Raw genomic sequence first — 23,795 nt, 5'->3', positions numbered from 1 at the left:
TACTGGGATTGTATAAAATTTAGATTTAAAGTTTAGTCATCATTAATATTTTGGTAAGCTTAAACTCTTATTAAATAGTTTTTGTTTGACAAAAATAAAAAATAAATAGAATGACTTTTAATTAATGTTAAGTAATATTTTATTTACTAAGATAAAGTATTAGATTTGTTTTCTACTTCATCTAATTAATTATATTCAATAATCATAAAGCTTGTATAACTGTATAATACTTTGTAATATATTTGATAATAAATTAAATATAATTTTTGGCAAATTTTTGTTTGATTTATCATTTACAATAAAATTTCTACTCGATTTAAAATTGTCACATAATTTAATAATTGGTTTAATAGTTTACTAGATTCTCACCCGCCCTTCAAATATATTTTTAGTTTTATTTTCTTGAAATATTTAATTTTTATATTTATGTTTTTGTAATCATATTTGTGTTTTTTTGCAATCATATTTGTGTTTATTTGTACTTTAATTTAATTTATTTTTTGGTAGTTGTATTAAATATGTCAAGTTGCATAACTATACACTGTGCTATTTCTATTTCAAAAATTATTTTTAAACTTTATTCCTAAGTGTAAAATATTATATTTTCTTAATAGTTACCTAACATAATTAGTCAAAAATAATTGTATAAAAAAACCAATTTTGGAATCGACCGGAAAATCAAGTCTAACTTAAACTATATACCCAGACAATTCTTAAAGTGTTATATTCGAAAACCAATATTAAATCCAACCGGCCACACCCCCCCTCCTCCTCCCCCCGGGAGAACGAACAATGTTTTTGAAAAATGTGAAAAAAATAATTTTAATATATTCTGTTACATATATATATATATATATACATTGTAAGTATATTAATTTTATACTTTTATTGTGAGTGTATTAATTTCATTTTTAACATTCTAAATTCTTAAAAACTGTTTTATAAATTATATTAATTATTATGCCAAATTCTTGTGTAATTATTAAGCAAGTTTATTCTTTACATCAATCCATATTCTTTTATAATCAAAATACGTATTTTTAGTTTTGAAAACTTATTTTCTTATTTTTAAATGCTTTTATTTCTATTATTTGCAAGTTCTCATATTTTGTACTTTATTACATCTATACATTGTTTGGATTTTTTATTATATAATAAAAAATAATTTTAATTTTACTGGGCTTGCGAAGTGGATTTATATTATTTGCTTCCAATGTAAAATGTATTGATTAATGAGCCCGTGAAAAGGTGTTCATTATTTAATGGAATACTGGGCTTCGCTAAACAGCCAAAATTTCGTCCAACTTAGGTCAATCTATAAACTTTTTCATTACGATGTTCGTATTTTCCAAAAAGAAATTAGATAAGCCAAAGCACTAAAAAAGTCTTCTTCTTCTTTCTCTCTCCCTATAAACCTAATTCAGCCGCTCTTTCTTTCTTCTTTTTAGTTTTTTTCATCATTTTTTCTTCATAGATCTTAAATTTATAAACAAAAAACCACAAACAATTAAGAATAAATAGGATTTTACACAAACTAACACTATACAGAATTTTTTCAACATTCTGCGTTTTTGACTGAGTAGAAAAAAGTCACGAAGAACCACCCCGTCCAAAATCTCTACACTGAGAATAAAATAAAATTTTTACAGAATCTACATTGGTTAATTAAACAAAACAATTTTAAAATGAAATACATAAATTATAAGTTCATATAAGATGAGAGTTACGGGTTATTATTGTCCAAAAAAAAGAGGGAGTTATGGGTTCCATGAATATATGAAAGAAATAAGAGGTTACAATATACGTAACAGGTAGAAATATGTTTAGACGTAGTTATAAAAGAGTTGGTTTATTTTTTTATAGTAGGTTATGATTGAATAATTGTTGAACTGAACTAATATCAATTGGACATGTTCCTAATTTAATAGTATCGATTATTGTCATTGTAATGTTGAAGCTTGTAAAAAGCTTTATTGTTCTTGAAAGATATTGAACCATAAACATTGTGGTGGTCTATCGGTTTCTACTAAATCATGAGTCTCCATGTTGGTACAAGTCAAAAAAAAATTTCTCCATTGCAAAACTACTAGATTTTCATTTCATGTGGCTAGAAGGTATAGGTCTCTAACTCCCACATAAAATAACCAAACTTACATGTGGATAGGCCCTGGATAAGATTAATCGATTAGGTCTCAATCTGGCGGATACTCTTAATTAATCAAAAAGAAAATACTGAACCATTAGAAGAAAAAAAAAGGCCTGTTTTCGTGAAGAATAATCCTTAACTTCCACCTGTATTTGCAAGATGCCAACAACTGCGATCCCGTCCAAAATCTCTACACTGAGAATAAAATATAATTTTTACAGAATCTACACTGGTTAATTAAACAAAACAATTTTAAAATGAAATACATAAATTATAAGTTCATATAAGATGAGAGTTACGGGTTATTATTGTCCAAAAAAAGAGGGAGTTATGGGTTCCATGAATATAGGAAAGAAATAAGAGGTTACAATATACGTAACAGGTAGAAATATGTTTAGACGTAGTTATAAAAGAGTTGGTTTATTTTTCTATAGTAGGTTATGATTGAATAATTGTTGAACTGAACTAATATCAACTGGATATGTTCCTAATTTAATAGTATCGATTATTGTCATCGTAATGTTGAAACTTGTAAAAAGCTTTATTGTTCTTGAAAGATATTGAACCATAAACCACATTGTGGTGGTCTATCGGTTTTTACTAAATCATGAGTCGCCATCTTGGTGCAAGTCAAGAAAAAAAAAATTCTCCATTGCAAAACTACTAGATTTTCATTTCATGTGGCTAGAAGGTATAGGTCTCTAACTCCCACATAAAATAACCAAACTTACATGTGGATAGGCCCTGGATAAGATTAATCGATTAGGTCTCAATCTGGCGGATACTCTTAATTAATCAAAAAGAAAATACTGAACCATTAGAAAAGAAAAAAAAGGCCTGTTTTCGTGAAGAATAATCCTTAACTTCCACCTTTATTTGCAAGATGCCAACAACTGCGACTGATAAGGGTAACAAATCCTCAAAACACTTTTTGTGTTTGAATCTTTAGTCTGTCTTTGTTTATTTAAAACCCTCTGTCCAGGTCAGAAGCTTCCTGGATATTATCATCTCAAACCTCATCGACTTGTGTGCTTCTTCACTTTAAAGTCCCCTGTCGCTTTACTTCCATGGCATCCTCAAAATCCAATTTTTCTTACTCACCACAATAAAATTTTAAAATAAAGCTCCAACCTTTTTTTTTTTTTTTTTTTTGTGGGTCTCAGTTCTCAAACCCTAATTTCAACTCTCAATCTCACCCTCATCCTCTACACTCGCTAAAACCTCCACCCTCTGTTGCAAAGTTTCATCCTTTTGAAGAAGACAAATGTCTGTGGAGAGATCTTTAGAAGCTTGGGAAGAGGTTCAGCGACACGGGCAAGACTTAGCCGACCGACTCGCTCAGGGGTTCACGGGCTTGATTCAAATCAACCCTCCTTCGTTTCCGTGGCCGAGCCATCAGAAACTGAAGCTATTCGATCTCGAGTTCTCTCCTCAGCAGTTCTCGAACCAGCCCATCAATGGCGGCGTCGAGGCTATTCTCGATATCGGGAACAAGATTGGTCAGATTGGCCAGGCTGGTGTTGATTTCGGCTCCGGGTTGAACGTGATGGTTCATCAGTTCTTCAGGAGGCTGCCCTTGCCGTTTAGACACGAGGATAGCGTGTCTGTTTCTATGAGCCGTGGAGTTTATGTAGACACAAAAGATGAGTCGAGGCTTTCTAAGACAGATACTGTCTCCTCTGCTGCTATGTCTGAGGAGAGGGTGACAGAGTTTGATTTGAGTACCGCTGGATTACTTAGGAGACCAAAGGTACTTGTTATGTGATAGTTTCAAGGTTACTAGGAGATGTGTTAGAGATTTGAGTATGAACATATGCTAAGTTTTGGAACTTAGATGCAAGAAATCTCTAGGCGGTGGTTAGGCCTCTTATAGAGGATTATTGTCTAGGCGAACAATCATTTCTTTTTAGGCGCGCTTAAACCGATTTTTAGAACACTGTGGTTGGTTATTGAGATTTTCTGAACATAGGATTTAGTTGAGCTATTGATGTTGTGAATCAAGTTCATTGGAGTTTTTTTGGTTTGGGTGACATTTTGTTAACAGATTACAGTTTTTGTTGTATTAAATTGTAGGGAACGGTTGAGTTTTCGACAAGTTATGAAAGTAGAACAAGTGGTATGGAACATTCATTAGCAGCCAGGGGAGATCTTTGGAGAGTAGAAGCTTCTTCATCAAGTTCAGCTGCAAGAGATGACAGTTCCTCTCTCTTTCTTCTCCAGCTTGGACCGCTGCTGTTTCTGCGCGATTCGACTCTTCTTTTGCCCCTTCATTTATCAAAGCAACACTTGCTCTGGTATGGTTATGATAGAAAGGTATGCTTAGTTCATATAGTCTTCACATCTCAAGTCTTTTCTCCATTATTATACTTATATGGTAACGTCTTTTCAGAAAGGTATGCATTCGCTTTGTCCAGCTTTGTGGTCAAAGCATAGAAGATGGCTTATGATGTCAATGATCTGCCTCAATCCTTTAGCTTGCGTGAGTGTCTTCAATCTCAAAACTCCTCCCATGACTATAGCTATTCTTAGATAGTGATACTAACTCGGCACATGAAACAGTCATTTGTAGATTTGCAGTTCCCAAATGGGCAGTTAACGTATGTTTCTGGTGAGGGATTAACAACAAGTGTCTTTGTTCCTTTGTGTGGCGGTCTTCTTCAAGCGCAAGGTCAATATCCAGGAGATATGAGGTTTAGTTTCTCTTGCAAGGTTAGGTTTAATAACACTATTGATCAAGTATAGTCACAGTTACCATCTTCAAGAACCTGAAATAATGAAATAATCTGTTTGTCTCTTGATGAAACAGACTAAACAAGGAACAAGAATCACACCAATGGTGAACTGGCCTGACAAATCGTATGGAGTAGGTGTTTCTCAAGCCTTGGCTTGGCGTAAGTCCGGTCTCATGATGAAACCGGCAATTCAACTTAGGTAACATCAAAACTGGTCTCTCTCTTGTCCAATGTTCAAGAGATAGCTAGGCGATGATTAGGCGCTTTATAGAAGATTATGGTTTAGACTGACACCTAGACCGATTTTTTGAACAATGCTCTGATCTAACAACTCACTAAAACTTATGGAAACACAGTGTGTGCACTACATACGGTGGAAGCAATCCCGGGACGAAAACCGAACTTATTCACTCGCTGAATGATAACATCAACATGATTTGTGGCTGTGCAATGACGGCTCATCCTTCAGCGTTTGCATCTGTTTCCGTAAGCCAATATTTTTGTTGTTCTATAACTGTTTTTGTATATGTTCTTATTGACTCTTGTTTTGGTTTTGTTTGTTGCAGTTTGGTCGGTCAAAGTGGAATGGGAACATTGGTCGGACCGGAATAGTTGTTAGAGTTGATACTCCACTTGCAAGTGTTGCTCAACCTTCTTTCTCAATCCAGCTTAACAATGCTTTTGAGTTCTGAAGTAAACTTGTTAAAATAATGTTTTGGCTTCACGATGTTAAAGTTGTATATAGTAAAAAAAAACTAGGATGTTAAAGTTGTATATAGTAAAAAAAAATTAGAACTCAGTAAACCAAAAGAGAAATAACAAAACTTAAAAGAAATTCTATAGTGGCAGGTGAATGTTGAAGTTGTAAGTTAAACCACAAAACAAACTTGTTATGATATTATGTGTTCTTAATTCTCTGCACGCATACTTTAGCGTGTGTTCTTAAACAAAAGTATTGGCCTTTAACCAAAAAGATTAGCAAGAGAGTTTTGACTTTGCACTGTTCTTAGCTTCGAACTAATGTAATACGAGATACCTCTGTTTTACTCTGAATCTCATGTTTTATTCATAGAGAGTATTCAAATATATATCTCTTCTGTGATAACTGGTTCAAAATTGGACGTTTATATAATTTATACATGGGTATTATGAATGATTTACAAAAAAAATATGTGTTAAGTTTTGACACATTGCAAATCTAATTTTAAATCCATTGGTTGTGAACTTGTGATTAAAAAATATTTTCAGACAGTTAAAGAAAATAATTTCAAATGATGAACTAATGTGATATTTCTTTCTTTGCCAACTTGTTAATTTGTTATATAAGATCTGCTATTTCATCACAATTTAATGATTGAAATGTGCTTATTCAGTAAACAATCTCCAAAATTAATGTTGATTTTGTTACTTCTTTATATATTTTGTAGATATTGCTCTCGACAAAATAAGAACTATTTAACATTTAATTATATGTTACACATCTTAAAAAATATTATAACTATACAATGCAAAGATAGTAAAAAAAATAGCAAATCTTTTTGTTAATTAAGATATAATTACTAGTTACTCATTTAGGTCAATAATCATTATGTTTCTTAAATACGTTACTCTCCTTTAAATATTGATAATATACTTATTGCATGCTACTTTCGATACATGAATATCTGATTTAGTTTATTTCCTAACTTAATTTCTGATTCATAATACTAAGAATAACAATCTAGATACTAATGTAAAAAAAAATTTAAGTTATTTCCTAACTTAATTTCTGATTTGTGGAAGCACCCTTAACCTAATGGTTAAGGTTTAAAGGGCTTCTACACCCAGGTCTGGGGTTCGAATCCCAGACTATGCAATTTATTGCAGAATACAGAAAATCCAGGTTTCAAATCCCAGAGAAAGCTATTTATTACTGCAGACTACGAAAGAAAGGCTTACAAGAGATCTTCAACATGGTGCAAGTAAATCCAGTCAGCCGGTTCAGGTGATGCAGTTAGGCGTAGATCCTCATAAGGCACGTAGTATTGTCGGTTGTCAAATCGTCTATGTAATCTTTCCCATAATTGTAATGCCATAATAAATCAGCTTTAAAAAAAAATGTAAAAAAAAATAGCCAAAACGAATTTGCCGTTTAATCGGTTTCTCTCGACTTCCTTCTGACTCTTTCGTTTCTTCTTCTCTGGTTGTGCATCATCTGCAACGTTGTCCACCCTAGAAGGTACAACGAAGTTGCAGGTTATGGTTTGCACAATTGTGAATGCTGCTGTCCACGGAGCTGCAGTTATGGTTTACATAATTATGATAGTTCTCATATTTATTCTAATTTATATTGTCTGCAAAAGACGTAGCTTGAGATCCAAGACTCACGTGGAAGGAGGTACTCACAAGTCACAAAGACTAACATTTAAGCTTATATATATAATAGTGATTGACTTGTGTTTCAAAATAATGGTTTTCTCTCAGAATTCAAGACTTTAGATCCTATGATTAACTCTTTCTCGCTGAGGCAAATCAAAGCAGCTACAAACAACTTTGATACTGCAAACAGGATTGGAGAAGGTGGATTTGGTCCTGTACACAAGGTAAAGAAACCAAAAAGAAAGATTACAACTACAAAAAGATGTTATAAAGGAGTTTTGTTTGCATTATGACTACAGGGAAAGTTACCCGATGGAACAATAATCGCGGTGAAACAGCTTTCTACGGGATCAAAACAAGGGAACCGCGAGTTCTTGAACGAGATTGGTATGATCACAGCTCTGCATCACCCAAACCTAGTCAAACTATATGGATGTTGTGTTGAAGGAGACCAGCTTTTGCTAGTCTATGAGTATGTGGAAAACAACTGCCTTGCTCGTGCATTGTTTGGTGAGAGATCCAAACAATAAGCTCCTAAGAAAACAATGTTCAGAAAATCCATATAGTTTTTGTTTTGTTTTCAAGGTCCTCAAGAAACTCAGCTGAGATTGGATTGGCCAACAAGGAGGAAGATCTGCATTGGTGTAGCGAGAGGACTAGCATATCTCCACGAGGAGTCAAGGATAAAGATTGTGCACAGAGACATCAAAGCTACCAATGTGTTGTTAGACAAGGAAATGAACTCGAAGATATCAGACTTTGGTCTTGCCAAGCTTAATGAAGATGACAACACTCACATTAGCACTCGAGTTGCTGGAACATTGTAAGTCAAATCAATACCATTATATCATTTGAAATCTGATTATAACATCATTTTTTGCAGTGGTTACATGGCTCCAGAGTACGCGATGAGAGGCCACTTGACGGATAAAGTTGATGTATACAGCTTTGGTATTGTAGCTCTAGAGATTGTTCATGGAAGAAGCAACAAGATAAACCAATCTGCATCCAATTACAACACTCCCTACGTTATTGACTGGGTGACAATCTTGAGGGAGCAGAACAATCTGTTGGAGCTGGTGGATCCGAGACTAGGATCAGATTACAACAGAGGAGAAGCATTGACCATGCTTCAAGTGGTGATACTGTGTACAATTCCTGATCCGAGTGATAGGCCATTGATGTCTGAAGTGGTGAAGATGCTGGAAGGTAAGAAGATGGTGGAGTTGGAGAAACTTGAAGAAGCTTCAGAGTATAGAGAGACAAAGAGACTTGAGAACATGAACACTATGAAGAAGTATTATGAAATGATAGGGAGCGAGACTAGCATGACCATGACCATGACCTTGACTGATCAAACTACCTCGTCAAAGCATTAATATCAAGATGAAACCCCAAAAGGCTGTCTTTAGAGTTTCAGTAACAATCTGAGTTCTTAGGTACATGTCAGAGAGAGACAGGTGGGAATGTTTTTCAAAGTGTTAAATAGACAAAAGCAGAGGATCCTAATGTAAACTACTTACACACAAGATTTACATTTTTTTTTTTTTTGCTTTGGCTTCTCACTTTCTTTTGGTCTTTTCGAAATGGTATTGATCCTTAATCAACTCTCTTCCACCAAGTTGGTAGGCTCGCTTAGAACATACTTAGGTAGGTCATACTTAGCACCTGTAGGATAAAAGAATATGTACTAGTTAGGAGTATGCAACAAATAAAAAACTCTAAGAAAAATCACTGAGGCAAGTGAATATTTGACCTCTCTCGTCATAGCAGGTAGTGAGATCATTGTTCTGAACAATGACTCCTGCGCTATCCACGATTGTTTGCGCAAGAGATATGTCAGCTTCAGCAGCAGCTCGAAGTGCGTCCCATATCTCTGCGATTAGAGAGTTTAAGATACAAACATGTTGATAGATCAGAAGCAAATAGCCAAAGAGACAACACAAAGCAGATCATTTTTTTTTTCCTGACAAAAGACATCTATGGTGTCTCTGATTTGTCAGTGATTATAATGACACAATCTAACTGAAGTTCCTTAGCTGAGCTGAGAATGGTTCAAAAAGTGACAACTCTCAACCTTATGTAAAGAAGAACAACAGAAGGGTCCTTAGCTCAGTGGTAGAGCAATTGACTGCAGATCAATAGGTCACCGGTTCGAATCCGGTAGGGCCCTTTAAAAACTAATTTTTACATTCCTTTCCAACATATAACATCACCCCTTTCCAACTATACTCCTATACCATAATACATAATCCTGTTTTTGTATAACTTATCCCTAATCAACAAAAGGGTCCTTAGCTCAGTGGTAGAGCAATTGACTGCAGATCAATAGGTCACCGGTTCGAACCCTACCGGGCCCTTAAAATTTTCCTTTTTATCCTCCCTCACTTCCCTCCCCTTTTTACAAAAACCTTTAACTAAATCAGCATTACATCATTTAGATAATCTCTATGTGTGCAACTCATCACTAGAAAACAAAAGGGTTCTTAGCTTCAGTGGCAGATCAATAGGCCACCGGTTCGGATCCGGTAGAGCCCTTATTAAATTCCTTTTTTCTTTTACTTCTCATCCCTTCTAATCACTAGTACTACCTCTTTTCTACAGACCCTTACAATTTTTTTCTTTTCTTTTTCAACAAAGGCTAATACTAATCCTAACAAACACTTCATTTTCTTTTGTATAAAATGAAACCACACCACTAAAAAAAAAACACAAACAAGGCAAGGTATAGAGATAAGTAAGGAATCAATTTTACCTTTTGTACCGCCATAGTGAGGAGCAGTGTCCCAAAACTCTTCTCTCATTTTCACAAGCTCAGCTTTAGTGATCGGTTGAGTATGCTTCCACGGTTTTGGCTTCCTAATTTTCTTCACTGGCCCTGTCAACAAACAACGAGTTATCTATCCATTCTGCTGCCATAATAAAACTCTTAAAAAGAAACAAAGCCAATCTCCATCTACTAAATCTAAGTGCACCATGATCAAACATATGATGAACTCATCATGCTTGTGCTCAATTAAGGATTAAAAGGAAAATCATCAGCCAACACATAGTGTCTTTCCATAAGAGGACGCCAATTAAAATGAGGATGATACTCATACTACTAAGTTAAACCTTCCAGATGAAGCCGAGCTTTCTCACACAACAATGTTATTCACATAGACATGAACACAAACATACATCTAAACAAGTAGCTTTGTCTGAAAACCCTTTAATCGGAATCAAAACTTGACAGAAGAATCTAGGGTTCATCTTATCGATGGGAGCGAGAAAATAACATCTAAAAATAGAAAGTCTGCATCTTTTATCTTCTCTAACGAAACATAAAAAGATGATTCCTTTTCCTGCCCAATCCACCTAACAAAGCGATAAACTAAAAGAGATTCGAGGAGATGGTAGTGTGATCTCTCACCTTCTGCTTGCGACTGTGTCGATCCAGCACAACCCATTTGTATGTTCTTGCTTCAAGTATCAAAAGCCCCCCCCCACCCCCCCGGTATGATTCAGACAAAACCCTTCGTCGAAGCCAAGTCAAAGTCGTACACTTTCCTTTCAAAAATGAGATTTTTTTCGAATCTTGAGACGGAGGAGAAGAAGAAGACCGAGTTGAAGATGACGATGATGATGAATCTCGGTGGTGCTAATGATTGAGACATTGTTTTTGTGATGTTTGTTCGATAAATAAAAAAAAAAAAAAGGAAAAAAGTGGTTGTTTTTTGTGTTGGCTTCGCTGTCTTGTCAATTAAAGGGGGGCACACACCTTTAAAGGGTTCTCTAGTCACCAATCACTTTTTGCCACGTCATCGTAATGATTCTTTGATAGCGATCATGGGCCATTAACTAATTAAGCTAAAATCATATAACCCAATAGCTTAATCATCACTTTTAAAAGTGGCTGCTATATTTAATGGAAGCAACTTGTTACTTATTTTGTGCATACTATTGTTCTCTGGAAGTGTGGTTGGAGTTGGATCTTCTTTCTTGTATGGTGATGATTACTCTCAGATGGAAGAAAAAGTGATCTTTAGTCTTTACACTTCAAGACAACAAAAAAGTGATCTTCTTTCTTACGATGATTGCTCTCAGATCAGCTAATTAAAACACCAACATTAAATTCACAAAAGACCTGAACAAAGTTTGCTACCCCCTTCTTAACAAGACAATGAACTAACATGAACAAAGAATAACATAACACAAGAAAAGCTACATAATAGTCTTCTTGGTCCAATATAACCAAAACGCACAACCATGAAACTCTTCTCTCCTACCTCCAAGCTTCCTTTTGTCTTCACCTCTTCTGAAGTATAATCATCCCAACAAAGGCAATCATACGAGTGACCACACCAATGAGAACCAATATCATTGTACACAGATTTCATTCATTAATGTCGTATCCACATCTAGTAATCGCCCATACTCCATAGCACATGTAACCCCAAATGCAAAAACCATTTGATGGCCTTACTTTTGAGCATTTCCAATAATAAATTCTTGCAAAGCCCATTTTGGATATAACACAAATCTGCTATGATGTTCATAGCTTCACTATCCTTAGGCTGAGTTGCAACAAGTGTTAAAACTACTGGAAGAAGTACATAAAACTGCAAAAGACCCCAACATTTTGTCAATTTATAACATATCATTATAAATATAGCTCCTGATAACACCTCCTACGTTAATCATATCTCAGTTTAACTAAGATAATCACAAAAAAAATGATACAAAATAAACACTCTTCATTTCTTTTTCTGAAAATATCTCATTGTCAAAATTAATTGAAAACATAAATAATTTTCTTGTATTATGATGTGAAAGCTAATGAAACTTATGACACATTTAACATCAAGTGTTTTGAATTTTTAATATCAGAATTATACAATAACATACTTAGGAGTTAGTTGTGTTTACTATCTTGATAATTAACAAAAGGGTTTTGAAAAGCTGAATTTTAGAAGATAGAAAAACCACTTTTTGTTGTCTCAAACACCTTATATATATGATTTGTAGACAAAATTATACACAAAACCTAAATAGCAATGGCTCAAACTAGTCCTTGTTCAGACATCATCCACATAACAGGTTACATACATGCCTCTTCTCATGAGTTGATGTAATCACCAAAGCAGAAGAAAGAAAAATATCCAACTTTTGGAGATGGAGACAGAGTATCTCTCTTGAGCATAAAATTCATGAAAACAAGCCATGATTTATAAAAGAGCTTATAAATCATCTATTTAAACCTGCCAGCACGCTTAACTTTTGTATAAAAAACCAACATTAAAATCACAAAAGACCTGAACAAAGTTTGCTATTTTAATACGACAATGAACAAAGGATACAACACAAAGAAACCTACATACAGTCTTCTTGGTCGAATATAAACCAAACGCAGAACCATGAAAGTCTTCGCTCCTCCTTACCTCCAAGCTTGAGAGTCCAGCGAGTACTAAAACCGTGATGGAAAGACCTTTTGTCTTCACCTCTTTTGCAGTATAACCATCCCAACAAAGGCGATCATACGAGTAGCCACACCAATGAGAAGCAATATCATTATACACAGGTTCCACTCATTAATGTCGTAGCCACCCTTCATAAGTGCTCCACACCGAGTGATCATCCATACTCCAGAGTACCTGCAACCCCAAAGCAGAAAAATAAAAACAGATGCTATATGAATCAAACCGAGATTTTTCAGACAGAAAGAAGAGTATTGCCTTACTTTTCCACATTTCTAATAACAAATGCTTGCAAAGCCCACTTTGGATAACATAAATCAGCTATGGTCTTCATAGCTTTACTATCGTTCGATTGAGTTGCAACAAGTGTTAAAACTACTGGAAGAAGTACAGAAAACTGCAAAAGACGCCAACATGTTTTTGTCAACTTAGACCAATAAGACAGAGAGGATGGTTCTTTCTCTTAAAAACTCACCAGCTGAGCAGAGCCAGGCTGAAGGAAGATAGCCAACGCATAAGCTATACCAGTCACACAATACACCAGGCATACCAAGACGATATAGTGATCCAAAAATGTCGATCTCGGGTTAGTGAAGAAGTAGAACATGGAGAGATAAACCAATGGCTTGACAAGTGTATTGAAACAGTCTATTGTATCTTTGGCAAGGAAACTAGCTAAGCTACTCATCCCAGCCGCACTTTCTCTCCAGTAATGTACCTTGTCTAGTGAGAATGATCTTAGAGCTGCTATTTTGCACAGAAGAGCTGACATATGAAGGAAAAAAAAAGACTAATAAGAAAAGAATATGAAGAAAGTTAAGTATTAGAAGGAAACCAACTTACAAACGGCTATAATAGTGTAGGTATAACCAGGTGTTCCAAAGTTCTCATCACTTTGTTTGATCAGTGATCCTAAACAAGCTCCAGCTAGCAATAAGATCAAGTAGTCTGTGGCTTGTAACTTAGCTTCTCTCATTCTCTGCTTAGCTATCCTGTAAAATCAAGAAACACTTTAGCTCTCTCTTAAGATAGTGTCGTGGAGATTAAGAAAATAAGTACCTTCCAAGGAAATATTTGTATTGCAGCCACATAGAAGGGGTTCTTCTGTAGGATAAATCTCTGGTCTTTAAGAAGTTGTGTCTTATTTTATCACCACGCAACTTGAAATTACTCGTTACATCTCCCAACAGCTCTCTGACAAATGTCGGTTCTGCACTGTTGTTGTTGTTTTTCCGCATATCTAATGGAACCGAGAAACCTTCGTGAAGCATCCACCTCTGAGGAAGCTCTTTGATGCTAACATCAGAGTTCAGGTTGGCTACAATCCCTTCCAGGACGTCTATGTAGTAGTCAGGAGGGTTGATACGTTCTGGTACAATGATTCCAAGACCAGAGAAGTATTCCTCGACGTTCTCTACTGGTCCGTGGTAAACAGTAAGGCCACCTTTCGCTAGAAGTACTAGATCATTGAACGTTTTGAACAAAGTATAACTGCAATACAGAAAGATTATGAACTTAGAAAGCTTCATGACAATTAAAAAGACATTTATGATTTGATTTACCTCGGTTGGTGAACAACCATGCAGATATTGACTCCCTCAAGGGCCTCATGCTTAAGTGCTTTAAGAAGAAGCTGTGATGAGGCACTGTCCAAGCCAGAAGTAGGTTCATCCAAGAACAAAATAGAAGGCTCCATTGCCATCTCCAAACCAACGTTCACTCGTTTCCTCTGCCCTCCTGAGATTCCACGTTTCTCTACCGTACCAACTAGTGAGCTTCTCACACCTTGTAGCCCCAAAGAGTCGATGACTCTCTCGACCACAAGCACTTTTTCGGCTTTTGATTGTCCTGCAGGTAATCTGCATCTAGCATGGAACCAGATGTTTTCCTCAACTGTCAAGTTTCCATGGACAATGTCATCTTGTGGCACAAAACCAATAATCTTCTTAAATGAGTGGATTGATAATTGCTTCCCGTTTATAAGCAACAAACCACTCAGATTGCATCCAACGGCTTTACCAGCCAATGCAGAGAGTAGACTCGTCTTTCCTGCTCCTGATGGACCCATCACAGCTGTGATCCGACCTGGTTTCATGGTTCCTGTCACACATCTCAACAGATGCTTACCATTGGATTTCAAGGTAAGAGTTAAATCTTGGAAAGAAAGCTCCAAGAGGGTCCTCCTCTTCATCTCAGAGTAAGTAGCCATGTTAACTATTCCTGAAAAGGTAAGGTAGCTATTCTCTAGCTCCATGGCTTTCTCCTTCTCGATCTGATTATACGCATACTTTAAGATTTGGCTCTGTGAATTCTTGATTCTGGGACCTTTACCTCTCTTTCCACTTGGTCTTTTGTTACTTCCGCCAGCTGCATCATCCTCTATCTCAAAGCTAGGTTGCACAGCTGAGGAGGAACTCGCAGGACTTGAAGACGAGTCCACACGATCCAACATCTTGTGAGTTTCTCCATCGTTTTTGGTTCTTTTACCCGAGAGCGTCTGACTTATTTGCTCACTTATCTCAGTTACATGCTTCTTAGCAGCAGTTCTAGCAACTTTCCATCTCTGGTTGGCTTTAGCTTTCTTCACAGCTGCTTCCCTTGACTTCGCCTGCCTCCTCTCCCTCGTTGTTAGGATTTGATCAGAACAGTTGTATATAATGAGTAGAATAGTGACCACACCACACTGCACAGCACACAATGAAAGCCACTCTTGTTGTCAATAATCTTTTGGATGACTTATAATATAACTGAATAAAAAAAAAACTTACAATAACCATAATCCCAAATGCATGCAGATTTGCGGAGTTGGAATTGCAAGAAGTCAACTTAAAGCAAGCTGGAAGACAATAAGTACATGAAGAGAGAGACAAGGCAAATTTAAAATAAACTTCACTATGATAGATAATTCTGAAAGACTTACGTTTCTTAGATGTAGAACCCATACGACAGTAGTGCCTGGATCATACATAAGAAGAGTATAGTTACTTTAATAGATAGAGCATTGGTAATAATAACACAACTTTGATTATTATTTGTCACAATAGAATGGAGTTTTAAGGGGACAAAGGTTGAATTACCCACTACCACAAGGTAATTTTAGAGTGGTCGTTGGACAATAATATCCCGCGGAACAGAATAATTCGTCGCTTCTACTGTGATCGGCCCATACATTTGCACCTCCACAAGTGTGGTTTAGTTGTTCTGGTGGTAGTTGATAAGCATACCTATATAAATTGTAATATTTCAACATCTTATCCCACAATAGCATAACATGTCTACTTTAAAAAAAAAAGTAAACTCACGGGTCGCATAAGCCTGTTGTCTCATTAAGGGTAGCTAAGGGGCAATAAGAACCACGAGGGCAAGCTATTTTCAAAACAGAAGAGAAAATTTAGACGATATTGAAAGAAGGTTAGAGAATGGAAAAAAATAAAGAGAGTTTTGGATTTGCTTACGTATCATACAAGTGAGTCCGTTGGGGCAGAAGAAGCCCTCGCAGCAAGGCATACAGTTACTTGTTCTTTCTGGAAGGTCATCTTGTTCGGTTAGATGATCCGGGATGCAGGCCCAGCCAGGCTCACAACCAGGGACCCATGATGTCAAGTTGCAATTCCGATTCGGTTTCGGTTTCAAGTACCCCGGGTTATCCGTTTTCAAGAGGAACTCATCTGAATAGAACTTCATCTCTGCTGCTGTGCAGATACGGCTAATAAAATCACCTGTTTCCAAACACCAAAAGAAAGTCACACAAATGTGAAACCATAAGAAACAAATGAGAATTCATGTCTGCAAAGAAACAAGATTTGGAGTTCTTTATACAATCTAATCATCAAGCAATAATAACTAAGCAAGAAGAAGTTGGTTACCTTCGGTTTTGTTAAAGCAAGAACGCAGGAAATCCAAGTTGGCGGAGAAATTAAAAGCTTTGTCCCAATCAGCAGTCCTGACAACAGTGACGGATTATCTCAAGACATTTGTTAACTGAAACAATACATTTCACTATGTCAACGCATCAAGTTGACCTCTTTATGTAGTAAATATCTTAGTATTCAAACAACACACTAAAGCTCAAGTTTTGTAGAAAACGAGACATTTGATTGCAACAAATGATACAAGTATCCAAAACTAGAAACCAAAGCAATGAAAGCTTACAGGTCTTTGACGCAAAACTTTGCTTTAGTAGCGAGCTCTTGATTTAGAGCAGCAGTGATATTGAAGAGACTATGGTAAACCATCTGTGTAAAAGCTGGATTGTTGAAGTCATTTGTGTCCTCAAACTGACCATAACCAACATAACAGACCAACCAAAGAACTAACAACACCAATCTGAGATTATATCCGTGTTTGAGCCAGTTTCGCCGGTTTACACTCATCTTGAGAATCAATAACCTTAAAAGAAAGACACATGAGAGAGAGAGAGAGATTATTAACTAAACCAAATTAACTAATCTTGATCTTGGGTTTAGTTAAGAACATTAAAACAATCTAAACAATCTTTTTTATCTAAATTCAAGAACTTGAAGACCCAGAAACTCAAAAACCGCTTCTTTTCATTTCAAGTACTTTAACTTTGTTCTACAGAACTCATAATCAACAGAGTATAAGAAAGAAACTTACTTAATAAGGCAATGAAGTTTCATGAAATGAGAGCTGAGGAATCCATGAAAATGCTTGCTTCTTGGAGACGGTTCTTTATAGAGAAATGTAGCAAGCTATTGAGATATTTGTGAGTTAATCTGCCATCATTGACTCTGGAGTCTCCTCACGTCTTGACAAGAAGACCAATAAGAAGAAAGGTAGTGCGGTTTAATGGTTCATTAGGACAAAGGACTTAAGGACATACTAGGAGGCTTCCTGTGCAATTTCACAATTAATGTTCAATATCATTTTCTCATTTCAATAGAAAACGAAGTGTGGAAAAACTAATAAATATTAAATTTTATAAAACCCCTAATTGAATAAGCCCCCTACAGATTGCGAGTTGTTGTATATGTTTCAATCAACTGGTCCCATAATATTAAATTTTTAGAAGATAGAATAGAATTTTCCTTACAGGATAGAATTTGAAACTGTTTTCGTCTTTTCGAAATGGTATTGATCCTTAATCAACTTTCTTCCACCAAGTTGGTAGGCTCGCTAAGAACATACTTAGGCAGCTCATACTTAGCACCTGTGGAGTAAGAATAGGTACTAGTTAGGAGTATGTAACAAATATGAACAAGGAGGCAAGTGAAAAAGAGTTGAATGTTTGACCTCTCTCATCATAGCAGGTAGTGAGATCATTGTTCTGAACAATGACTCCTGCACTGTCCACGATTGCTTGCGCAAGAGATATGTCATCTTCAGCAGCAGCACGTAGTGCATCCATATCTCTGCGATTAACCAAGTGTAAGATCCAAACATGTGGGTATCAAGATCAGAAGTAAACATCCAAAAAGAAACACACAAAGACAAGACTTCTATGATACTGACAAAAATCTAATGAAGTTCCTTAGCTCAGTTGACAAGAAATGAAATTTCTCAAACTCATGTAACACATGTGAGGAGGAATAACACAAGGGTCCTTAGATCAGTGGTAGAGAAATTGACTGCAGATCAATAGGTCACCGGTTCGAATCCGGCAGGGCCCTTATAAATCTACTTTTTTTTTCACTTTTACCAACCTCTAAGACTAATATCATCTATTTTTGTAAGTCATTCAATCAATGCATATACCCATAGATCCTTTTTATGTGACACTGATCACCATGTGACAGAAGGGGGTTCTTAGCTCAGTGGTAGAGCAATTGACTGCAGATCAATAGGTTAGAGCCCTTATAAAACTCCTAATTTTCTAACACTACTCCACCTTTTCTACAAATTTTTCATTTATTTTGTATAAAGTGAAAGCACACACTCAAAACACACACACAAAGGCAGGCAAGGAAGTAAGTAATCAATTTTACCTTTCGTACCTACCGCCATAGTGAGGAGCAGTGTCCTAAAACTCTTCTCTAAGTTTCATAAGCTCAGCTTTAGTGATCGGTTGAGTATGCTTCCACGGTTTCGGCTTCCTAATTTTCTTTACTGGCCCTGTTAACAAACAACGAGTTATCGATCCCATCTGCTCCCGTGATAAAACTCTTAAAAAACAAAGCCAATCTCCATGTGCTGCCATATAAAACTCTTGCAAAACAAAGACAATCTATGTGCACCACTCATCATACTTGTGCTCAATTAAGGATTCAAAAGGGAAATTAATCCGCAGAAACTAGCCTTAGATTCATCAAAATTAGCCTTAGGTTCATCAGTAATCACATAGTTTATTTCCATAAGAGGATGCCAGTCATAATGAGGGATGATACTATTAAGTCAAAAGCTTCCAGATGAAGCCGAGTCAACATGAATGTTATGAACTCTCGCATTGCCAGGTGATGCAAGCAAATATATGCGCACATCTGAACACTGTGGTTCTATTCTACCTCTTAGGGTTGAAAGATTGAACATTTCAACATATCGAGTTATATAAATCTTCAACATATTTATCTTCTTCTTCTCTAACGAAACATTAAAAATGATTCCTTTTCCGCCCGATCCAGCTAATGAAAGCGATAAACTAAAAGAGATTCAAGGATATGGTAGTGTGATCTCTCACCTTCTGCTTGCGACTGTGTCGATCCAGCACAACCCATTTGTATGTTCTTCCTTCTTTCAATCGTTCAACAAAAGTCTCTCTCGGAAACAGACCACAATGATGATTCAGACAAAACCCTTCACCGACGCCAATCACTTTCCTTTCAAAAATGGAATTTTTTCGAATCTTGAGCCGAAGGAGGAGAAGAAGAAGACCGAGTTGGAAATGACGACGATGAATCTCGGTGACATTGTTTTGTTTTGATAAATTAAATATAATAATAATAATAATAATAATAAAAATAAAGAAAAAAGTGGTGGTTTTGTCTTAAAGGGCAGACACCTTCACAGGGGTTCTAAATCCAACGCTAGCCACCAATCACTTTTTGCCACGTCATCATAATTATTTTTTTGATAGTTACCATGAATGATTGATTAAGTTCATTATATTTTGGTTTGTGAAATGCAGTTTTACGTTTTTTTTATATTATGAGGCAGTTAATGCTAGCAGGGTTGATTTTGATTTAAAAAGTCTTAATTTATTCTTGAAAAAAGTAACTCCCGCTTAACTGAAGTGTTTGGCGTCGGTAAGCCATTTGGTCCGGTTGACGATTTTGAAATTCTAAAATAATAGAGGGCCCCACCTCCTTTTAACCCTTGTTTTAGTGGGTGATTAATTTCTTTGTGTGGTCATTTCACTGAACTTACCTTATACCGAAGAGATAGAAAAGGAGAAAACGTTAAGTCGCCGAAAGAGATGGATATCGACGACGATGGGGGCGGAGGCGATTACCGCCGTAGAAGTTCGAGGAAGACGAAGCCGTCAGGGAACGACGGCGGCGAAAGCAGAATACGACGGAGAAGTTCGAGGAACACGACGATGTCGACGGCGGCGGAAGCGACAAAACGGCCGAGTGGTGGCCTAAAACAACCCGCGGGTGGTAAGCATGTTAAAGTGTTTTGTGGGATTTTTTGATAAGTGGTCTCGTTCTGATCCTCTGAGCAAGTATCATGTGTGTTTATTTGTTTCTAGATAAAGACGGTTGCGACGATGTCGGAATTCGTTTGCCGGAGAGGCTCTTCGCTACAGATCGGTTCCCGAGCGAGAGGGTTAATATGTACTCGACGGTGGACCTGTTGTTGTGGGTTTGGGACGTCCTCAGCGGTTCCCCCGAGATGGACATCTTGTTGGGTTCTTGCTTTGCAGGCCTCTTTCAGATGCCCGCCCGGAGGCTCTTCGCCGGAAAAGTTGTGCATAGCATGATGACTAGGCAAGTTGTAACGAAGAAATTACGAGATGTGGCCTGTTTTTTTGGGGGGGAAGCCATTGCGTTTCTCTTTGGTGGATTTCAGTGAGGTGACGGAGTTGCCCTGCGGCGAGTTCGAAGATGGTTACAACTTCGATTACCAACTCCCGCCAAACGAGGAGAATTATGAGTATTGGGGAGGCTCATTGGAAGAAACCGCGACGCGACTGTCGAGGATCTTATAGCGTTGGTGGAAAGTGACGAGCAGATGTTCGGGGAGAAGAAACTGAAGCTCTGCCTGCTAGTTATTGTTGATGGGGTGTTGGTGGCGACCTCGCATAAACCGATGCCCACTCTTAAATATGTAAAGTTGCTGGAAAACCTTGATGAGTTTTTTGACTTCCCATGGGGCAGGGAGTCATTCCTGTGGACGCTAAGTACTTTGAAGCCACAGCCGAAGGTGTTCGGGAAGTTAGAAGACCCACTGGGTTTTTTTTGCAAAAAACTACGGCAGCAGATGGTGAAAACTGTAGGTTTTCCTTTGGCGTTGCAGTTGGTTACATTCTGGTGTATTCCTCAGTTGGCGGCGTTTGTTGGAGGCGATGACACCGCAACTATCATGCAGTATCCAGAGAAGTCCATGCCGCTGCATGCTGGGCTTAACTTGGCGCATGTTAGGAAAGCTGAGCACGATCCTGCAGTAAGAACATGTTTTATGTACCCCCGGTGTTGACTCTTGAAAATGTACATGGTTAATATAAATTGTGTACATTGTTCTGGATGGCACACATCGATCAATTAGTTGGTGTACAGAGTAGAAGTAGTGTACATTGTTTATTCTGTACACGTAAATGGGGTGAACTTTAGTACACATAACTAAGTTGATAGTTCATACACACATACATATTAAATCAGTCCATGTTTTTTGTTGACTTTGTACATGTTAAATGCAGCCGCAAGTGTTGTATTTCTAGTTATTGTATTCATGTACGGTAACCGGGGAACTGTTTTGATTGCAGTTAAAAGTTGAGCCAATGATGGAGATTAGTGGGGATCATGAAGATAGGTGGGGCTTATGGGATGATGAGAATTATGACAAGAAGGTGGAATACATGGTTCAGTTGTTGAAGGAGGGGCATCTGTTTTTGAAGCCCAACTGGTTGGGGGGCGATGCTGGTGACCCCTTGTTTGTGTACATCGAGAAGCTAAAAACTCCCAAGAGGAAGAAACAAGTGGTCTCCGAAGATGAGCCGCTGCCCAAACAGCGGAGGATAAGTGGGTTCTTTAGAAGGACCCAAACAGGAGTAGACCCCGGGAAGTTTGCTGCATTGGAGGGGCGGGTAAACTAGTTTGGTAGTGAAGTAGCGAAGCTTAGGAATGTGTGTGAGAAACAGGGTAGGACTATCAAGAGATTGAAAGAGCTGTTGAAGGGTAGGAGTCAGAAGAAATATCGTCGTAGTTGCAGGAAGAAAACGAATGTGGATGTTACTGAGAGCCAAATGGGGGCTGATGTGAATCTGGACAATAGGAATAATGATGATGTAGTTACGAGCAGCGAAGAGACTGAGTCTGGTGGGGTCGATGTTTTTGGAACTTTGGCCCAGCAGCCTGGTGGGCTACATCGTGGGAATGTAACTACCACGACCAGCGACGATGGCAGGGGGTGATGTCGAAGACGTTGGTTTTGGGGCTGAGGTATCGTATACATTCCCTTGCGTTTTTTTTTATGTTTTGTCGTTCCTTTGTTCACACCAAACTTATTGTGGGTGTCGCAGGAGGCAATCGCAGAGAAAGTTGAGGAAAAAATGTCATCTGAGGGAATAAGCGCTGCGGTTAGTACTTTCACGTTATAAGAGAATTTTTTACAGATTAAAATCTTTATGTCTATAAACAACTTCTAGGAGCAGGGGAGTTTGGATCTTTTAGTTGGGCTGTGATGCGTGATGCTGGGATGGCAACTGTACCCGACCTCCCAAAGATAGTAATGGTTAAACTTTGACGACCCAGAATCAATAATTTTTTTTGTTTTTTTAACATCGAACGGTGATAACCCGCAGGGGCAGGTCGGAGGCGGATTGCTTCCTGCTTCTGAGGGCGAGGCAAGGGCGGTGGACGAAGATGTTACTGGAGCTTCAAGACCCGAGAGGGTAAGTCGTGTCTGCACACCATTGTTAGTTGTACACGTGTACGTGGGCATATGGTGAACAAGGCAGGTGTTATTTTGCAATGTGATTGACGAGATCTCTTTGAATTGACAGACAAACTTGGAAGAGGTGTTTGAAGGCGTGGCAACTCGTACGGGCGAGGTGGAAGAGGTGTCTGAGGTGAGGCCTGAAATCACAGAAGGGGTGAGTGATTTAACTTAGAATCATTGTGTATAAAAATGAGTTCAGTCTGGATCTGTTTGTTTAATGGTTTAGGAGGAGAAACCCTTGGGCGAGGACAGAGTGAGAGAAGAGGTGGGCGGAAACGATGCCAAGAGTAACGTATGTAAACACAAACTGTTTGGTTACATGTACACAGACTACTTGTGGTCACGTTTGGGCAAATTGGTCTAAAGTTGCCCCTTTCACTAACAGGTTGCCAGTGGTGCCGTTGTTGTTGTTGCTGGGAAGCCAGAGGCTGAATCCTCTGTTGCACATGCGCGGGTAAGCTCAGAATTTTCTGTAGACTATTTTGGGAGCAGTAAATGATTGTTTTGTGTTTGAAATGAACAGGCAGAGGTTGGCGTGTACAAGAACAGCGAGCAGGAAAAGATGGGCGTGTCCAAGGAGAACCAGAAGCATGTTGTTGTTGATCAAGTGGTAATGCTCTTTCGGCAGTAGCTAATTTAAATTCGGAGTATAATTGGAAGTTTGCCGTTCTGCAGGGAATCGATGATGAGATTGGTTCTGGCGACGACCTGACTGATGATGACGCTGCTGACGCAAAAGAAGTAGTGGGTCGATGGTGCTCAGTGATTCCCCCACAGCATTGGCTGCTAGGCATGTTCCATTGGCAGACGAGGAGGAGTTGGCGGCTTTCCTCCTGGCGAAGTCACCACTAACGTTGGCAGACATGGTGCGGTTGTCTGAAGACGGTGATTATCCCTTTTTTGAGAGGGTTTTGCAGACCAATCCGAAAGCGTAAGATATTTTTCTGCGGTGTTTCGAAGCTTTTACCCTTGTATTGTGTGTGAAGGTTTATTTGATCTGCAGCATGCATATGAATGCTGGGGGGGGGGGGATTTTGGCAACGGGGTTTT

The 23,795-nt window shown here is 37.7% G+C and overlaps 5 protein-coding genes, 3 non-coding genes and 1 pseudogene across 15 annotated transcripts; 6 read left to right on the top strand and 3 right to left on the bottom strand.

Annotated features, from left to right (window-relative positions):
• Window positions 1–3,410: 3,410 nt before the first annotated feature.
• LOC106296812 lies at window positions 3,411–5,724 on the top strand. The gene is made up of 7 exons (XM_013733041.1): window positions 3,411–3,896; window positions 4,220–4,459; window positions 4,536–4,625; window positions 4,706–4,855; window positions 4,953–5,077; window positions 5,235–5,364; window positions 5,445–5,724. Exons 1-7 carry the CDS (start codon window positions 3,411–3,413, stop codon window positions 5,568–5,570), a joined length of 1,347 nt encoding a protein of 448 aa, XP_013588495.1. The 3' UTR covers window positions 5,571–5,724.
• Window positions 5,725–7,116: 1,392 nt separating this feature from the next.
• Window positions 7,117–8,627, top strand: LOC106297363 (probable LRR receptor-like serine/threonine-protein kinase At1g53420). The gene is made up of 5 exons (XM_013733616.1): window positions 7,117–7,255; window positions 7,342–7,460; window positions 7,536–7,746; window positions 7,822–8,059; window positions 8,120–8,627. The coding sequence occupies exons 1-5, from the start codon at window positions 7,117–7,119 to the stop codon at window positions 8,613–8,615; spliced, it is 1,203 nt and encodes a 400-aa protein (XP_013589070.1). The 3' UTR covers window positions 8,616–8,627.
• Window positions 8,618–10,895, bottom strand: LOC106298597 (ubiquitin domain-containing protein 1-like). The gene is made up of 4 exons (XM_013734730.1): window positions 10,649–10,895; window positions 9,992–10,114; window positions 8,993–9,112; window positions 8,618–8,904 (listed from the first exon to the last, which is right to left on the bottom strand). The coding sequence occupies exons 1-4, from the start codon at window positions 10,683–10,685 to the stop codon at window positions 8,840–8,842; spliced, it is 345 nt and encodes a 114-aa protein (XP_013590184.1). The 5' UTR covers window positions 10,686–10,895; the 3' UTR covers window positions 8,618–8,839.
• Window positions 9,338–9,409, top strand: TRNAC-GCA. The gene has a single exon. It is a non-coding gene; the product is annotated as a tRNA-Cys (tRNA).
• TRNAC-GCA lies at window positions 9,525–9,596 on the top strand. Its single transcript has one exon. It is a non-coding gene; the product is annotated as a tRNA-Cys (tRNA).
• A 1,469-nt stretch (window positions 10,896–12,364) lies between the features above and the next one.
• LOC106300522 (ABC transporter G family member 24-like) lies at window positions 12,365–17,460 on the bottom strand. Of its 2 annotated transcripts, XM_013736675.1 has the most exons (14): window positions 17,310–17,460; window positions 16,845–17,081; window positions 16,559–16,635; window positions 16,148–16,411; window positions 15,995–16,058; window positions 15,770–15,916; window positions 15,613–15,647; window positions 15,461–15,528; window positions 14,255–15,375; window positions 13,752–14,183; window positions 13,536–13,684; window positions 13,168–13,457; window positions 12,956–13,089; window positions 12,365–12,869 (listed from the first exon to the last, which is right to left on the bottom strand). In XM_013736675.1, the coding sequence occupies exons 1-14, from the start codon at window positions 17,330–17,332 to the stop codon at window positions 12,713–12,715; spliced, it is 3,198 nt and encodes a 1,065-aa protein (XP_013592129.1). In that variant the 5' UTR covers window positions 17,333–17,460; the 3' UTR covers window positions 12,365–12,712. The 2 variants fall into 2 exon arrangements, with proteins under 2 accessions (XP_013592129.1, XP_013592130.1); XM_013736676.1 differs by lacking the exon at window positions 15,461–15,528 and having other exon boundaries at window positions 15,774–15,916.
• Window positions 17,461–17,793: 333 nt separating this feature from the next.
• On the bottom strand, window positions 17,794–19,410 carry LOC106300523 (annotated as a pseudogene).
• Window positions 18,251–18,322, top strand: TRNAC-GCA. The gene has a single exon. It is a non-coding gene; the product is annotated as a tRNA-Cys (tRNA).
• A 593-nt stretch (window positions 19,411–20,003) lies between the features above and the next one.
• On the top strand, window positions 20,004–23,782 carry LOC106300956. 7 transcript variants are annotated; one of them, XM_013737243.1, is made up of 12 exons: window positions 20,004–20,245; window positions 20,338–21,251; window positions 21,571–22,246; window positions 22,327–22,383; window positions 22,459–22,532; window positions 22,609–22,698; window positions 22,810–22,899; window positions 22,972–23,037; window positions 23,131–23,199; window positions 23,269–23,355; window positions 23,406–23,676; window positions 23,749–23,782. In XM_013737243.1, the coding sequence occupies exons 5-11, from the start codon at window positions 22,488–22,490 to the stop codon at window positions 23,595–23,597; spliced, it is 639 nt and encodes a 212-aa protein (XP_013592697.1). In that variant the 5' UTR covers window positions 20,004–20,245; window positions 20,338–21,251; window positions 21,571–22,246; window positions 22,327–22,383; window positions 22,459–22,487; the 3' UTR covers window positions 23,598–23,676; window positions 23,749–23,782. The 7 variants fall into 7 exon arrangements, with proteins under 7 accessions (XP_013592697.1, XP_013592694.1, XP_013592695.1 ...); XM_013737240.1 differs by having other exon boundaries at window positions 22,459–22,538; XM_013737241.1 differs by having other exon boundaries at window positions 22,453–22,532.
• Window positions 23,783–23,795: the final 13 nt, after the last annotated feature.

The sequence above is a fragment of the Brassica oleracea genome, chromosome C6 (assembly GCF_000695525.1).
Source record: "Brassica oleracea var. oleracea cultivar TO1000 chromosome C6, BOL, whole genome shotgun sequence".
Classification (NCBI taxonomy): Eukaryota; Viridiplantae; Streptophyta; class Magnoliopsida; order Brassicales; family Brassicaceae; genus Brassica; species Brassica oleracea.
The sequence above is the reverse complement of the archived record's forward strand: the minus strand, read 5'-3'. Positions and strand labels throughout refer to the sequence as shown.

Excerpts from the sequence above, each read along its gene's own strand:
- LOC106296812 (XM_013733041.1), top strand. The coding sequence starts at position 3,411 with ATGTCTGTGGAGAGATCTTTAGAAGCTTGGGAAGAGGTTCAGCGACAC. Across the intron at positions 4,460-4,535 it reads GGTATGGTTATGATAGAAAG|AAAGGTATGCATTCGCTTTG; the intron begins GTATGCTTAGTT and ends ACGTCTTTTCAG. Across the intron at positions 5,078-5,234 it reads AAACCGGCAATTCAACTTAG|TGTGTGCACTACATACGGTG; the intron begins GTAACATCAAAA and ends ATGGAAACACAG.
- LOC106297363 (XM_013733616.1), top strand. The coding sequence starts at position 7,117 with ATGGTTTGCACAATTGTGAATGCTGCTGTCCACGGAGCTGCAGTTATG. Across the intron at positions 7,256-7,341 it reads CAAGACTCACGTGGAAGGAG|AATTCAAGACTTTAGATCCT; the intron begins GTACTCACAAGT and ends GTTTTCTCTCAG. Across the intron at positions 7,461-7,535 it reads GATTTGGTCCTGTACACAAG|GGAAAGTTACCCGATGGAAC; the intron begins GTAAAGAAACCA and ends TTATGACTACAG.
- LOC106298597 (XM_013734730.1), bottom strand. The coding sequence starts at position 10,685 with ATGGGTTGTGCTGGATCGACACAGTCGCAAGCAGAAG. Across the intron at positions 9,113-9,991 it reads TCACTATGGCGGTACAAAAG|AGATATGGGACGCACTTCGA; the intron begins GTAAAATTGATT and ends CTCTAATCGCAG. Across the intron at positions 8,905-8,992 it reads TACCTGCTATGACGAGAGAG|GTGCTAAGTATGACCTACCT; the intron begins GTCAAATATTCA and ends TTTATCCTACAG.
- LOC106300522 (XM_013736675.1), bottom strand. The coding sequence starts at position 17,332 with ATGAAACTTCATTGCCTTATTAA. Across the intron at positions 16,412-16,558 it reads TTGCTTTAACAAAACCGAAG|GTGATTTTATTAGCCGTATC; the intron begins GTAACCAACTTC and ends GTTTGGAAACAG. Across the intron at positions 12,870-12,955 it reads GTTATTAGAAATGTGGAAAA|GTACTCTGGAGTATGGATGA; the intron begins GTAAGGCAATAC and ends TTGGGGTTGCAG.
- LOC106300956 (XM_013737240.1), top strand. The coding sequence starts at position 22,488 with ATGCGTGATGCTGGGATGGCAACTGTACCCGACCTCCCAAAGATAGTA. Across the intron at positions 22,900-22,971 it reads GGCCTGAAATCACAGAAGGG|GAGGAGAAACCCTTGGGCGA; the intron begins GTGAGTGATTTA and ends TTAATGGTTTAG. Across the intron at positions 23,356-23,405 it reads ATGTTGTTGTTGATCAAGTG|TTTGCCGTTCTGCAGGGAAT; the intron begins GTAATGCTCTTT and ends TATAATTGGAAG.